Source organism: Urocitellus parryii, chromosome 12 (assembly GCF_045843805.1).
Source record: "Urocitellus parryii isolate mUroPar1 chromosome 12, mUroPar1.hap1, whole genome shotgun sequence".
NCBI classification, from domain to species: Eukaryota; Metazoa; Chordata; class Mammalia; order Rodentia; family Sciuridae; genus Urocitellus; species Urocitellus parryii.
The window spans coordinates 52,557,782-52,575,571 of NC_135542.1; the positions used below are offsets into that span (position 1 = coordinate 52,557,782).

Sequence of the window (17,790 nt, forward strand, 5' to 3'; positions counted from 1 at the left end):
TGTCTAGAACATTTTCTTCCTGTGAAACTGAAATTCTGTACCCTTTAAACACTAATTCCTCCTTCCCTTATACCTTGGCAACCACTTTTCTATCTCTATGATTTTGACTCCTTTAGATGCTTCACCTGAGTGGAGTTATATAGTATTTGTCCTTTTGTGACTAGCTTATATCACTTAACTTGATGTCTTCAAGATTTATCCATATTGTAGAATGTGATGGAGTTTCCCAAATTAAAGCTGCACAGTATTCCATTGTGCACATACATCACATTTTGCTTATCTAGTTATCCCTTGGTGGGCCTGAGTTGTTTCCACCTCTTGACTAGTGTGAATAATACTGCAGTGATCATAGATGTACAAATATCTCTTTAAGATCTTGCTTTTTTCGGAGTGGGGGTACCAGGGATTGAACCTAGGAATACTTAACCACGAAGTCACATTCATAGCCCTTTTTATTTATTTTTTTCAATGAAGTATTTGGTCATTCTCCCTTAGTATTCCACTAACTATGTACTCCTTTCTTAGTCAGAATCTGTGTTAAATGATTGGGTTTAACTCCTGTTAGCCATCAGGTGTCTTATTGAATGTCACAAGACTTTTCCTTCAGCCCTGTTCTGTGGACTATTTATTTATTAGGAGCTTACACAGAGTCATATAAGGCATGAGTTTCAGTTTTTCTGGTAGCATAGAGCTTGAAAAGATAGCTATTATGTAAAATCATGAAAATTTCTTATTGTAAAAGATCATAAAATCTTGAAAACTATTTTTGTGTGCTGGAATGTTGCACTAAACCAACAACATTCAATTTAACAGGGTTAACAAGCTAGTATAGGGTCAATGTACATTTATGGGAAGTCTACTATGCTAGGTTTTGGGTAAATAAAGATGTGTATCAGATATTTTATGCTTATATCATGGCTTATGCTTCAGAGGGTGGTAAGGTTTAGTTGAAAAGATTCAATGCATATTTGTAAAAAAATGACATAGCAAAACTCGATTATGTTTCAAATGTCTAAGTGTTCAACAAGAGAGCCGACCGCTGCGGAATAGAGGGACCAAGGAAAGTCTTTTCTGGTGACCCAAAACTGATCTAGGTCCTGAAGGAAGATGGACAAGGCACTGTCAGTGGAGGAGGTCAGTGGGTCACGTGGCTGGGGAAAACCTAGAGGCATGGTGTGGTGTACATGGGGAACAAGAATTATGAGCACATTTAAACTGATTGGTAAATCACATCTATTGTTATAGTAGCATGTTGAGGCCTGAGGAAATTTTTATGTGAAGTAAATTGATGTTTATTAATTAAAACATGAAAATTATTATATTCTCTAAATAAAACACTAAAAGAATCAATGTGTTCTTCCTGGCCTGTCAGTCCATGTATTTTGGTTTATCTGGTCCAGGGTCCTTCTGATGAATGCTTTTCTATAATGAACCCCAAACTGTGCATGATTACCTAATACCTCTGCACATACACAGTTCTCTAGCCATGGTAGAGGATGCTTTTCACTGTGGTCATCATCGAATCCTTCTGTCACACAGGTTTATACTCTTAACCTTTCACTTTTTTTTTAATTGTTGGTTGTTCAAAACATTACATAGTTCTTGACATATCATATTTCACACTTTGATTCAAGTGGGCTATGAACTCCCATTTTTACCCCGTATACAGATTGCAGAATCACATCAGTTACACTTCCATTGATTTACATATTGCCATACTAGTGTCTGTTGTATTCTGCTGCCTTTCCTGTCCTCTACTATCCCCCCTCCCCTCCCCTCCCCTCCCCTCTTCTCTCTCTACCTATACTGTAATTCATTTCTCCCCCTTTCCCCTCACTTCCTCTTGTATGTAATTTTGTATAACCCTGAGGGTCTCCTTCCATTTCCATGCAATTTCCCTTCTCTCTCCCTTTCCCTCCCACCACTCATCCCTGTTTAATGTTAATCTTCTTCTCATGATCTTCGTCCCTACTCTGTTCTTAGTTACTCTCCTTATATCAAAGAAGACATTTGGCATTTGTTTTTTAGGGATTGGCTAGCTTCACTTAGCATAATCTGCTCTAATGCCATCCATTTCCCTCCAAATTCTATGATTTTGTCATTTTTTAATGCAGAGTAATACTCCATTGTGTATAAATGCCACATTTTTTAATCCATTCATCTATTGAAGGGCATCTAGGTTGGTTCCACAGTCTTGCTATTGTGAATTGTGCTGCTATGAACATCGATGTAGCAGTGTCCCTGTAGCATGCTCTTTTTAGGTCTTTAGGGAATAGACCGAGAAGGGGAATAGCTGGGTCAAATGGTGGTTCCATTCTCAGCTTTCCAAGAAATCTCCATACTGCTTTCCAAATTGGCTGCACCAATTTGCAGTCCCACCAACAATGAACAAGTGTACCCTTTTCCCCACATCCTCGCCAGCACTTGTTGTTGTTTGACTTCCTAATGGCTGCCAATCTTACTGGAGTGAGATGGTATCTTAGGGTGGTTTTGATTTGCATTTCTCTGACTGCTAGCGATGTTGAGCATTTTTTCATGTACTTGTTGATTGATTGTATGTCCTCCTCTGAGAAGTGTCTGTTCAGGTCCTTGGCCCATTTGTTGATTGGGTTATTTGTTATCTTATTGTCTAATTTTTTGAGTTCTTTGTATACTCTTAACCTTTCACTTCTGCTCTAAAAGTATGAGCTTTTAAAAACCTGAGATGCCTGTTTTTTACTCTCAGATAGTACAAGAAACAATTTAAATTCATGTAAACTTTAAATCCTTGTCAGCCCTCTGACAAGCCTGCTAATTTGAAATACAGTGTTTTCATTCTTTGCAAAGTCATTCTTCTTTTTTCTCTCAAACCACCTTTCAGAGAATTTTGGCAAGTTCACATTTGATAGTAAGCCTTAAAAAAAGGGCAGAGGAGAAAGAAGACCCCCCCAAAAAAACATTCCACTCTTTATTGCTTAATTGTTTGCCTTTGTCTTTTTATGAAGTCGTTTCTTTTTATTGCTTTGCCATTTCTTTATTGAGTTTTCTGAACATTCTATTCCTTGTCTGTGCTGATTTTGTAATTTTTTGGAAACACTCAAATTTTTTAAACAGGTGATACATTTGGATGTAAGCTTATATATTCAGAATGAAAAACATGTATTATATGCCTGCATGATAGAGTTTAAAAAAATTTTTTTTTCCAGTACAGGGGATTGAACCCAGGGCTTTGTGCATGCTAGGCAGGCTCTTTGCTATTGAGCTGCACATCCAGCCCTGTAGATATTTTCTTAATACTGATTTATGCTTATACAGTGGAATAGAAAGCAACCCCACCCCCTTTGATGTTGTATCTGACCTAAATCCTGCCAAGATTTTAAAAATCTGAAGTTTATACACTTAAGGTCTCATAGCATCTAAAAATACTATACAGAGAGGACAGGAGCCATTTCCTGATAGCACCTCTCTTGAGTAATATCTTATGTATCTGTCAGTCCCCCTTGCTGTGATATTATACTTGAAGGGGAAGATCTGAGCAGTGACAAAGGGCGAACTCCTCCAGGACAGAGTCCATTCAGAGATATGCTACATAAGGTGATCTGAGAGGCAGAAGCCTTGGATTCTAATTCTGTTCCTAGCTCTTTTTGTGTGACTATAGGTTCTTTATGTGACACTTTCATGGAGATAACTACACTATTGCCCCTAATTTAATTGCAGAAGTTAAATTAGATCTTGTATGTTGGAAACAGAGTTAAGCTCAACATAGAGTTAAATAATAGAAAGTATTAATATTATTATCATCATTAGTTTTTTTGTATACCCTTGAAAAAATTATTATATTCAGTGCCCAATAAATGACAGTCCATTGATTATTCTTATATTATTCTTCAAAATACTGTTAATCATGAAGTTACCATATGTGGATCAGCAGAAGGTGTCATCACAAAGGTGTGGATAAAGTGTGAAAGCCAAAGTGCAAATGAGTTAAGAAAGAAAGTTGCTGACTTTGGATGGACTTTTAAGGATGGAAGAACAGATTTCATAGCTTCAGGAAAAGAAATGGAGAAGTAAAGCCATAAGGTTTAGATGACACATAGTTGGAAGAAAAAGAAAAAAGACCTATTAGCTGGAAGAGGCAGTGGGATTCCATGGTCATGCCCACTGACCTGGAGGTATGTATCAGTCTGCCTGTTAGGAATGTTTTGGGTTCCTGTCTTTTGGTAGCTTAAGTGTCTCTTCAGGTGTTTGTAGCAGGGAGTATCTACTTTAATGTGGGGATTAATGTTAATGAGAAAATGTCTAGAACCATCTTATTCACCAGAGAAGCCCCAAGCCATACTGTGAGCACTGGGGAAATGGCTAGATCAAGTTGACATGTATGTACACGTAAGCTACACACAGGAATTTTGAGAGTTAGTATGAAAAAAATCTCAGTTTTTTATGTTGATTGTATATGGAAAGGCTAATGTTTTAGATACATTGGGACATAAACATTTCAACTGTTTCTTTTTACCATTTTAAATGTGGCCGTGAGCAAATGTTAAATAGTCTTAAATGACCTATGTGGCTCACGTGTGTGCTTTTCATAATTTTTCTCTTGGACAGCACTGGTCTAGCAAGATGGGAGAAGGAGAGCAAGAGTGCAAAGAGAAGGATCAAAATATCTGGTGGCTGGGGAGTGGATGGCCTTTTTCTTGCTGGAAGGGTTTGTAGTAGGTGTTCTGCTGATGCCAGCCAGTCTCAGGTAGAAGGATGTGCAAAGGTCTCTCATAATTTCTCTTGAATTTGTGTTGCTTCGGGGGTTATACTCTGATGACATTTGACTTGGGGATAAACGTGTGGTTGTTCTTTGAAAAAACTCTAGTGTGATGGTCAAACATGCATACTCTTAGGAATTGACTAGAATCATCTCTTTTGTTTTTTAACTACATGGAACCATTAGGATTTGGTTGTTATTTGAAATTAGTGGACCCATTACAGAGGCTCTCTGTTTTTGTTGAGGAATTTGCTATACTGAATTGACCTGTATGTCAGCAAGACATACAGGTCAATTCAGTTTTTGGTTATGGTTCATGCAGCTTTTATTACAGATTTGGTGGTTTATTACTGAATTCCACTTAAAACATGCTGGGCAAAACAGCAAAATTTAAAATGTGGTGAAGTCATTTTAACAACTAGTTTTTAAAAATCATTTTTATTTATTTTTCTGTTCATTATAGTTGTATATAATGATGGGATTGGTTGTTACATATTTGTACATGCACACAACATAAGAATATAATTTGGCCAATATCACTTCCCCCAGACTTCCCCACTCCCTCCTCACCTCCATTCTCTGGTTCCTTTTCTTTACTGATAGCCCTTTGATTTCCATGAGGTCTGCCCCCACTTCATTTTTCTTCTCTAGGAATGCTTTCTTAGAGTCTTGCTCACCGTGGTTTATATATCGTATATATCGGCTTTTTTTTTTTTTACATTATTTGTAAGATGTGTACCTAAATTACCTTATATGTCAGGGCATTAAGGTAAAGATGATAATTTCTTCAATCTGTCTGACACTTAAAAGGAAATTCATTTTTTTAAATTAAATAATAGAGATATCAGTAGGAAATTTAAGTTTCTTTTAGCTGCAGGAAACATTAAGTGGAAAAGACTTTGTTTTACATAAGCATATGAAACACACAGGAAACCTTTTCAATTTCCTTTACACACTTCCAGAACTGCTTGTAAGGAAGGACTAGAATTGTACCACCTCCTTGTGTCATGAGGCTGCTTGCTTGTTGGAAGTCTTGGGTGCTTTACCCCATAACCCCAGCGGCCATTCAGATGTGGTGTATACCTTGCTGTCCACACCAAGGACATGGACAAATACCTGTAGCAAAAAGCAAAAGATGAAGAATCTTCTATACAAAATGTCTTGTTTTTGGAAATGTACAAATGACTCAATCTGCTTTCCCCTTCAGAAAATAATTGAAAAACTAGAAAATAGTGGGAATAGTGTTGATTAGATCTGGGAGGCATATAAACTAAACAGAATTCTTCCCTAGGGATTTGGAGTTAGTACTGAAATGGGGAAACTTGTTTCTTTATGAATTAGCTGGTCTTTGACATGTAAATCTTTTTTCTCATGTCATCTAGTCAAAATAATCCCAAACTGGCACATAAGAATTAAAATGAAGCAAAGAGACTGCGGAGATAAGAGATAAATAGAAAATTTGGAGGCTATTAGAATCCTTGGAACTAAGACTGGGCTGTATTTTTAATTGTAGGATACCTCATCTCCTTTTTTTGGGGGTAGAGGGTACCAGGGATTGAATTTATAGGCACTTGGCCACTGAGCCACATTCCCAGCCCAATTTTGTATTTTATTTAAAGACAGTATCTCACTGAGTTGCTTAGTGCCTTTGCTGTTCCTGAGGCTGGCTTTGATCCTCCTGCCTTAGCTTCCTGAGCTACTGGGATTACAGGCGTGTGCCTCTGTGCCTGGCTACTTCATATCCTTTTAATTAATTATTTTTTATTTGCTTAAGTTATTTTAAATTGGAATTCTGTCACATGAAACTTAAGAGTCCTAACTAAATTTTTCCCAAAGGATCCTATAAACATCTCTGTCAAAGCACTTATCACGCCATAATATTTTGTTTGTCTTTCTAGTCAAAATTAACTTTAAGGTCCTTAAGGACTGCTTTAATCTGTCTTAAGATCTCTATTACCTAGCCTACTTCTCAGTGCAGTATGTTTTCATTCTCAGGATGAATGAATGGATGAGTGAACACATGAGTTGTAAGCATTTCCTTACATACATTTTTACTTCTAATTTTTAAATTACATAAAAATTTTCTTGAATTGATAATATATTCATATTGTTTAGTATTCATTATTTTCTGTATACACCCAAATCATTCCACTTTTCTTTCACTCTTCCACTTGTTAAGTACTAATACAATTTTTTCTAGTATAGCTTTACAGAATTTCTTTTTACATGTATTGGCAAATACAAGTATATTGTGCCCCTTTTATACATATTATTCATTATTTTGTGCCTTACTTTTGACTGACTTAATATCGCTCAAAACAGATTTTTTTTCATTTATGTACCAAGAGAATATCTTCATTCTTTTTTACAATTGTATATTGTTACACTGCATAATTGAAACATAATTTATTAAATCTGGACTCTGGTCTTGGCCATTGTTTCTGATCTTTTCCTTACAAACAGTTCAGTAATAAATAACATTGTATCAATGTCATTTAGCATGTCTATAAAATAAATAACTAGAAGTGGAATTGCTGGATCAAAGATTATATGTGTTTATATTTTATCACCAAAAAGCTCCATAAAGTTTATTTATACCAGTTAATGAACCCAGTAGCAATATATGAAAGTGGTTGTTTCTCCACACTATTGTCAATAGTGTATTAACAGATTTGTAGATTGCTGTCAGGTTGCACTTCTTTTAATGGCCAAGTAGCTCTTGCTGACCTAACCCTTCCACAGGTAACGACTTATAGCTCTGGACAAAAATTAAAGCCACTGCCTGAAACTGCTGTAGAGTCAAAGCAGGCAGATCATGGGTGGGGCCTGTTACTTGGAAGAAGGGAAATCGGGGCCTGGGTTATAAGACAATAGCAAAACAGTGTATAAGACCATGGAATTATAGGATGGTAGAGGAGAAGGAGAGAGAGCAGGAAACCACTTGTTGAAATAGTGCCCCTAGAATTCCAAATATGGTGAAAGACATACATTTACAGATTCAAGAGGCTCTAAAGCCCCAACTAGAATAATGCAGGGGCAAAATAAACAAGGCACATTGTAGTCAAAACACTGAAAACCAAACAAAGAAGAGATCTTGGGCTGGGGTGTAGTTCAGTGTGGCATCTTTTTATGTAGTTAAGAGTCATTCATATTTCTTTCCTGATATATCCTTTGCCTGTTCTCATAGGCTGGTCAGCTTTTTTCATCAAACTCTATCTTTGTGATAGAGTTGCACATTTTCTTCAGTTTGTCTATTGTTGATAGACCTCGATGTTGATGTTCTTTTGCTATTTGGAAAGTTTTTATGTTCTGGAGCCAAGCTTATCAGCCCTTTCCTTTAGGATTTCTGAGTCTGAAGTCCTTTTAGAAAGGCATTCCCTGGTACGAGGTTATATAGATGTTTGTCGTTTCTTTTTTTTATGGTTTTAGTTTATGCTCTGAAATGCTTTATTCATTTGGGCTTTATCCTGATATTTTTTTCCAATTAATTACCTAGTTATCAATTATATGCCAATCATATACTATCAATCTTATACTGGGTGTATTTGAGCTTGTTTCTTGTCTTACTTTCTGTTCCATTAGTCTCTCTGTTGATTTAACACCCATAATAGCATGCTCTAATTCTTAGTTTTGAAATTCACTTTACTATCTGATGTAGATATTCCTCTCTCATTGCTTTTCTCTTTCAGACCTTTTCTGGTCACTTTTTTTTTTATGGGGGTGGGGTACTTGGGGTTGAATTCAAGGGCACTTGACCACTGAGCCACATCCCCAGCAGTATTTTGTATTTATTTGGAGATGGAGTCTCTGACTTGCCTAGTGCCTTGCTTTTTCTGAAGCTGGGTTTTGAACTTGTGATCCTCCTGCCTTAGCCTCTGAGTCTTTAGGATTACGATGTGCGCCACTGCACCCAGCTCCTGGTCACCTTTATTGTGTATTTTTCCATGTGATGTTTTGACTTGGTGTTTTAAAGATTTCCTCAAAATCATAAACTCCAAACCCTAAATTGGGTCATATCTTCAAGAAATATGCTCTCAGAGCACTCTGTCCTTTCATATCATTTATTAAATGTTATAATTTATAGGAGTGATTATTTTGATTAATGTCTGACTCATCCACTGGACTATAAGCTTCCCAAGGGCTGCGGTCTTGTCTCTTTTTACTCATTATTTTGTGGTACCTAGCATAGTGCCAACACGTTTTAAGTTGTTAATTCATGTCAAGAATGCACAAATACACCTTGATTCTTAAGGTTGAGCTCTGTGACTCATTATTCTCTCAGTGATTATAGGCAGAATTCTTGACTATACTTGGCTTCAGTTTTCTCATTTTTAGAGCAGGTGTAAATGAATTATACCAATTGAACAGAATTGGGGGGGGATAATTAAATAAAATATCTTAGAAAATTTTTATAGAAAATTTTTATATAATTAGACTAACTATGGCTTTCCCTTTCACAGTTACACATTTATGTATATGTCAAATAACAGTCTCCAGAATTAGGCTTATAGGTTGTCAGTTTGAAGAATCACCCTTACCAGATTGTCACCCAACTAAAGTTAAGTCACCCTTTGCTGTATCTTAGCTTTTTAAAAATTTATTTGTCTATATATGGTGCTGAGGATCGAACCGAGTGCTTCACACCTAAAAAGCAAGTGCTCTGCCACTGAGCTACAGCCCCAGCCTCTGTATCTTAGCTTTTAACTTATCTTAGTGGTAACAGCCAATTGCAGCTAAAGGCTTATTTGTTGACAAGAAAAATGTCTATAAGAAAGGAGGCTTTCCCCTTATAGGACAACCTGAGCGAAGAGTACATTCAGCAGGAGAGGTCTACCTGTCACTTCCAAAGGAGAAAACCGTGCCACAGCTACTCCTATCAAAAGAAAAGCTTAGGCCTAATAAATTGCCAGCACCCAGAGCCTTGTTAGTTGAAGTTACTTGCCAACGTACCATAACTTGAAAAAAGGAAGGACACACATATTTATTGCTAATGCTGGGGAGATTGCCATTAAGGCAGTTGGCAGAAAGACTGACATTTTAACGGTCATAGGTCAGGTAATTTTCTGCATCTATCCAAGAGAAGATTTAACCAAGCACTGACCAAAAAAGAAAAAAAAATCAAATAATTCTGTTCACTTGGCTGCATCTAAATGTCTCATTTTCAGCTTACAGGAAAGGTTGCTGTGGAAGCAATCTTTGACGTTACAATAAAGTGACCATAAATTGCTTGAATAACTGTGGAAACGTCAAAGACGCACAAAAAGTCATTGTCTGAGGTAGAAAAGGATTTTTTATTTATGGTTTCCTTTTCATATAATGTTTGTAACTTAAATTTTACACGAAAATATGTTTTAAACTGTCATTTGCTTAGTTTCACAGAGGCAGATTAGCTTGCGGGCTACAAGGAGACTCAACAGTAGAACCGAAAAGTGAATTCTTGAGTCTTAGTTCCCAGCATTACCAGTGTGATTAGAGACCAGTGCCGAGTCCTCTTTTCTCTTTCGGCAGCAAAATAAATCTGGTGGGCTTGGAAGTTGGAGATCATAAAGTGCTTTTTATGGTTTCTAGTAGAACAAATTCCCTTCATAGACCTAAGTTTCTTTTATTATGACTTTAGTTTTGTACATCAGCCTCTTGCTGATAAACACAAATTTATATCAGTCCTGGGACCAACATTTCTTTTATTATGACTTTAGTTGTGTAAATCAGCCTGTTGCCAATACACACAAATTTATATTAGTCCTAGGATCAACATTTTGAGAAGGGATAAAGTAGGGATCATCTGAGAGTTTTTAAAAGAATGTTGGTTTAAAATAGCTGGGAGAATAAAAATACATTGTACAAACTAAAACAGGGCAAAAGAGCTAAAATGCAGTTTGTGGACAAAAATAACTAGCAGTTCAGATGAGTCCAAGTGCTAAATATGTAATTATTTTTCCTATTACCTTATATGTGCAAGAGTTCTTTTCATTTACAAAATCCTACATTTCATTTGTTTTTTTCCAAATGTGCGTGTGTGTGTGTGTGTGTGTGTGTGTGTGTGTGTATGTGTACACACATGAGCTATTGAGTTTAACAGGAAGTTTTGAAATTGCCACTTGAACCTATAGATTGACATTTTATACTAATAGTTAGAAATGGATGTTTTTTATTTGTGGGTAGTTTGCCTTTATAAACTGGAAATGAAAAATAAATGAGTTTGATTTATTATCATCTCTCTCGAGTTCCCTTCCTCAACCACTTTGAAGCTCATAGTGCGTTTTAAAGAGCTGCCTTTACACCCCCAGAAATGACTTAGGAAATGTTCCACATACTTGTAGTCTCCATTTTAGTGTTCACAGATTTTATGAATGGTTTTTGGCACATTCTGGGGGGTTTCAGAAATTGCTCACACTAGGGAGGAGTCTTTCTGGGTGACCTTTAATCGGTATTAGTGCTTATTTGCTTCAGTAACACTGAACTTCTCGTTGTTCCCTGCCCTTGCATCAACCCTCCTGACACTTGCTGTTCTCTTTCTCTGGGATGTTTTGGTTCTTCACCTCTTTTGCATCTTTATTCAATTTTTCCCCAGAGTACTCTATACAGAAGCCAAATCTCTACCATTAGAGATTTTTGAGCAAATGATCATGGTCTGACCAATGTATTGAAAGAATTATTTTGCCTCTTGAGATGAGAATAAATTACAGCCAAACAAGAGCTGAAGCAGTGAGGGGTATTTGTGATTGTCCAGCCTTTAGATCTTGGTGGCTCAGACCAGGTGGTGGTGAGAACTGGTTGGCTTCAGGATGTGTTTTGGAGGTGGAGTAAGTAAGATTTGCTGTCTCTCTGAATGTGGGGTAAGAGAGAAAGATAGAAATCAAGATGACTCTGGAATTTTTTGCCTGAGATATTGAAAGATTGGAATTCCCATTTATTGAAATGAGGAATAAATATCAAGGGAAGAGCACAAAATCAGGAATTTGATTTTGTTTATGGTAGGTGAATAAATGGAACTTGGATTAGGAAAAGGTCTGAGATGGAGATCAAAATTTGGGAGTCATCAGCACATATTATTTAAAGTCATGAGCCTAGATGAGCTCTAATACAGTAAAGTCGTTTTGGAGTTAAGCCCAGATGTACTCCCATGTTTAGAAGTTGAGGAGAGTGCAAGTGGAATAGAGTAGACCGCGGAAACCAACTGAAGGAAAGGCATAGTCAACTGTCAAAATGCTACTGACAGAACACTAAGACGAAGATTGGGAAGTAAATGACCATTGGATTTGGCAGTGGGAGGCCATTGGTGACATTTTAAGCTGTTTTGCTGGAGTGGTAGTGAGGAAAGGCTGGTGGTAGAGAATAGTAAAAGAGGAAATGCAGACCTCAGGATAGACTCATTTTTTTAAATAAGAAATTATTTATGAGGTAGAACAGAGAAATGAGATGGAAACTGATGAAAGATATGAAGTCAAAGAAGACCTTTTATTTATTTTTTAATGATCTTTTCATGCTGATGGGAGCAAATAATGAAAGAAAAATGGAGTATAGAGGAGATAGAGAAGGGGTCAGTGGTTGGGAATATGTATTCTTTGATGTGTTTCTTCATAGCATTGTTTATGGCACCAGGGGGAGAAGATTTTTCTGTTTTCTATATCTTCATCTCCCACTGGTTAGGTGGTGTTCTTATGAATTCCCATTTAACTCCATGCTGTTCTATGTTGCTTTTATACTTACTCCTTTCAAAGTATGATCCTTGTTCTTAAAAGCAGACTCAGGTCCAGCTATGTCCTGATCTAAAGAACCACACTTGCTAGGATATGTTAGCTTTAGAGTCCTCTAGGAGTTATACATAACACCAGAACCACAGCTTCTGGAAATCTTCAACCAGAATTATATCAGGATCTCACCAATCTTCTCTGAAACACCAGAGCTTAGGTCTGTAGGTGGCCCTTAAGTATTCTCCCCTGCCCTGGGTTATGGGTAACTGACACATAATGACATTGAATACTGAGAGTAGCTGCTCAGCTCTGAGCATCAGTTCTGTTTCTCACCTTTGGCATTCCCGGTGGTACAGTGGCATCTGGGACTCTATCAGGCTTCCCTGGGCTTTGGTATTGTAGACTCAATTCTCATTTCTCCCTTTTCTGTCACAAGTTTAGGCTTGTTTTGTTTTGTCCTTAGCCTGAGGTTGATGCAAGTTAAAGATGTTGTAAGAGGTAAAACAAACAACTAGGCAGATGTTAGTTATCATTGTTATCTTCTGAGCTCAAGGTTTATATTTCTGCCTGCATTTTCAAGGTTTTAGGTCAGAATTTTAAAATTGGGGTCAGAACCTTGAAGCCAGTTCCTGAGGGGCTTGTAGAAAGAAGTGATGGCAGTGTGGAATTGTGTCTCTAAGGGGTGTGCATGGGTGCCTATTTGGTTCATCCCTTCATAATAAATATTTGTAAATGCATCCTTTGTTTAAAGATGTGTTTTGGGAAATTGGCATGGCTCATTTTTTAAGGTGGGAAAACAGAAGATACCGGGGCCTCTTTAGTAGACACAGTATGAAAAGCATAGAGGATATTCTTTAGAGTAGTTCTCAAGCATCCCTGGAGTTCTTTGTTGAAACATGTAGTAGGGGAAAATCCCAAGCCATGCTGCCTGTTTGCAGTGAGAAAAGGTGAAGAACCAAACCCTGCCACTCATACAAATTCGTTGCCACTGGAAGCTCCTCTTCAAGACCATGACAAAGTTAAAAAGAAATATCACTTCCTAGTCTTTTCCAGCATAAAAATTAAGAAGGAAACTTTTTTCTCTTACTCAATTTTTTCTCTTAGAAAATAGAAATAAGGCTGGGATGCAGCTCAGTGGTGGAATGTTTGCCTAGCACACACAAGGCCCTGGATTGGATCCCTCACATAGCAAAAATTACCAAAAAAAGTAGCTGTTATTTATAACTTAATTAAATATTTTAAATAACTAAACCTCTGTACATATTTCTTTTAGAGGTGAGTTTATAGATGGAATTACTGACAGACATTAGTTAATGATAACGATGTTAATGGACATTCAAGAAATTGACAACTTATTTGAAGGGTCCACTCAAGTACTTTGCACACATTGAAGTTTGACCTTTGTATATTTTTCCAAACAGACTCTATAAAATAAGGTGACATATGTCTTAGCCTTGAGAGATATAAATATTAGTGACAGGCTACATGTTTTAATAAAAACAAATGAATCTAAGGGATAGGTCTGTTCCTATTATTTAAATTTTTAAAAATAATAATTGTACATTCATGTATTTTCATGCTTTTAAGAGAAAGGTAATACTGCCATATTATTGTACATTTAAAGTGCAGATTCAAATTATGCTTTTTAGTAACTAATAATTTCAGATTTCTTTTTGACCCTATCTTGCCTTTCCCACTTTCTTTGTTTGCCTGGTGTTGGGAAATCCAAATTGAAAATGCAGGCATTTTGAACAAGTTGAATGAATTGTGGCCTTGGCTATAATTCTCTCTCAAATTTTAAAAATCTTATATCTTTCTTTCTACAGACTGGTGAATTTTCAGCTCGTTTTCTCTTGAAATTGCCAGTGGATTTCAGCAACATTCCCACATACCTTCTCAAGGTAAAAATATATGATTATCAGCATAAGAATACAAATGGTACCATTTAACTCATTATTTGTAACTGGTTTGTCAGCAATGTATTCAGATGATAAATTCTACTAAAAATGTATATAGGAAGATTCATTGAACTATTTGTTTACCTAAAAGTAAAATAGTAACCTTAAAAGTCATTTAGACATGAGTTTTTTGTATAAGGTATAATTATTAAACTTTGGAAAGATCAATTTAATTTTATTGGGGTGAAAGATTCTTAGAAATTGTCTAATGCGTTCTTTCTTTAAATATGATTGCATATTAACCATGCTCTGTAAAGGACATTTCATTTTATGTCAGCAGGTAAACTCAGGAACTTTCAAAGTTGGGTTGTCTCAGAGACTCACACTGCGGTTAGACTAGTGTACCTGGCTTTCTTTAAAATGTGATGCAGGCAAAGTATGATCTAGGGCAGCTATTTTTTGGGGAGGGGTCTATAATGTTTTACAGAGAAAAGATTGACCACAAGGCTGTGTTTAGCAGAGAGACACTAAATGGACCAAGTAGCAAGTTCTGAAAAGGAAGCTCTAAGACATAGGCCCAGGTTCATTCCAGATGAAGATTTTGGTGGTGGTTTAAGATTTGGCTGGCTGTCCTCACCCCCTATTTCAACCTGAGGTTATTTAATTTCAGTATAATGTAAGAAAAATTTCTGCCTTCTAATCTGATGATGTTCAGAGAGCTAATGGTATTTATAACCATCTAGTGAGAAGACAGAAGAATCCTTGTAGAAGTTTCCCTGCATATTATAGTAGTGAATAAAAAATAAGCAGTTATTAATCTTGATAATGGTTAAAAGTATGGTTTGGTAGAATATAGTCTATAACCATAGAAAAGACTAGGGAACCTGTTTTATACATTCCATTGAAGAGAGAAAATTCCCCCTTTTTCCCCTTAAGTAAAACACGAGATTTTTGTGCCTCATTAAACTTTTATTTTTAGTTTCCAGTTGACTGGTTTTCCACTTGGTATCCAGTGGTTGTGAAGTCCAAGTGACATTGGAGGTCAGCAACTTATATCAGTCTTTCCACATTGGGAAATATACATATTAAATCGGTGATTACCAAGAATAGTTAATTTGATTCCAGTAATTATTGTGCTCTATTAGAGTAGCAAGCAGTCTCCTTAGAAATCCCATTAACAAATATTTAATGACCTCTTTCATATATTCCAGTTAAAGTCTACTTCAGCTCATTTTGAACCAAATACAACAGTTTATACAAGTACATTGTTCATACAAGCATCATAATCCATAATGTACAGTTCCAGTATCTTTGTTTAGATTTGTTGGTCCTTCTCTATTTGAGTAGTCTTCCTGTTTATTTGACATTGATTTTGCTTCTGCTCATGTTCTTGAAGGTCAAAAGAAAGAAATGTGTTAGCCTGTAATCTGCTTTTTTCTCTTTAATATCATATTCCATATTTTCTGTTTTAAGTTTATATCATACTCTACTTTTTCCTTGTCAGTCAGATAAGAGAAAGCTGGAACCTATATGCCAAAATTATAAAGTCTTTTTCTCCCCTGAATTATTATGAAATGATTTTTCTCCTATAGATGAAATGCCATCGTTGCAATGTTAATGTCTTTCTGGATCTTTAGTTGACACAAGGAGAATAAAAAAAAAGTACCAAAAAGGAGAAGGTTTTGAATAACACGAAACAACAAAATAAGTAAAACTCTTACTTTAAAAAAATAAAACAACAACTGCTTAGGAATTGCTTTACATGTACTTTTCGTTTGAATGCTCCTGACCTAATTACTTGTCCTAGAATTGATAGTCCAAAAGTATAATAAGCTTCCCCACTTCTTAGGGTTAGGATACTCTTTATCAGCATCAGTGTGGTTTCATCTAATCATTCCAAGCAATTAAATGGTAAAGCAGAGCTTTTAAATATAGAGATAGCATGGACTTTGACTACGTTCACAATTTATTTGCTACAGTAAATTTTCATTTCACTATGATGAAGCCATCATCTATTCAGAAGTTTAGATTACCAGTTACACCTATCTTACCTACTAACAGGAATGTAAGAATGAAAAAAAAAAAACACTGAATATTCAGTGATGTGATTTTGCCTAATATTATACTCCAGGTATATATGGTTTTTAAATGATTAGAGTGAATATATTTAAAATGAAGCCAGGCTTCAGAGTCTGAATTTTATTCTTGGTTGAGTTAAGTCAAAGGGTTAGATAAATCATTTACATAAAAACTCAGTAAAAAAAATATTCTGTGTTCATTAGGATTCTTTATTTGTGGGTGGTATAAATCCAGCATGAACTTGTGTAAACCAAATGGGAAATGTACAAATCCTCTGCTCCCATAGTCCAAGAAGCAGGAAACAAGACTCACTGTTGCATAGTCTAAAGATCAAGATAGACCAATCTTTCCAAGTCTGTACCACTTTGGCTCAGTTACATACTCTTGAACTTTTCAACTGGTCTCTTTGTTGGGGAGAAAACATGGTCCACAGAATAAAAGGGAGATTACTGAAATCATTAAAGTGTAAGTATTCATTACAGTATTGAACCAAAGAAAGATTATTTTATAATTATATGCAGTTGGCCCTCCATATTCATGGGTTCTGCATCAATGGATTCTGTATCTGTACATTTAGCTAACCACAGATGACAAGTTATTTGAAAAAAAAAGAATTGTGTTTCTACTAACTGAAAAGGCCTTCCCCCCACCCCCCGGTTGTTATTTCCTAAGTAATACAGCATGTTAATTATTTTTTAAGTTGTTGATGGACTTTTATTTTTTATTTTATTTTTTAAAGAGAGAGAGAGTGAGAGAGAATTTTTTAATATTTATTTTTTAGTTTTTGGTGGACACAACATCTTTATTTTATTTTTATGTGGTGCTGAGGATCGAACCCAGTGCCTCATACATGGTGTATGAATGCTTTGCCACTGAGTCACAATCCCAGCCCAATTATTTATATAGCATTTACAAGGTTCTAGAGATGATTTAAAGTACACTGGAGGGTCTGCATAGATTATTTGCAGATACTGTGCTATTTTATATAAGGGACTTCAGCATCTTGTAGATTTGTTTATCTATGAGGGATTCTCTAATCCCCTATGGATACCCATGTTTCTGTTAAAGAAGAGCCAATCACTAGAAACGGTTCCTTTTAATTTTATTAAGGTGAAAACTGACATGCATATTCTCATCTTCATTTTTGTTCTGAGAATCACTGAACCTAACAATGTAATGCTAATAAAAAAAGAGCCCTTTTCCCCTGGGAAGCCATACTCCATAGTGAAGGACCTAAAGAAAAGGTTCTAATTTGTCTAATAAAATTTTTATCATCTAAACAAGAAATATTCAGAAACTAAGAATATAGTATTTTAGAGAGGTAAGAAACATAATACTAATAAATGTGTTTGTATCTCTCAAGATAATGAGCCAATTTTATACA

At 36.0% G+C, this 17,790-nt stretch overlaps 1 protein-coding gene across 1 annotated transcript in view; it reads left to right on the plus strand.

Moving 5' to 3' along the window:
- The window catches only part of Babam2 (BRISC and BRCA1 A complex member 2), a 396,592-nt gene that overhangs the window by 135,054 nt on the left and 243,748 nt on the right, over nt 1-17,790 (plus strand). Inside the window, exon 6 of the mRNA XM_026391012.2 lies at nt 14,256-14,330. Coding sequence (XP_026246797.1) covers nt 14,256-14,330 — 75 coding nt within the window. The remainder of the gene's footprint in view (nt 1-14,255; nt 14,331-17,790) is intronic.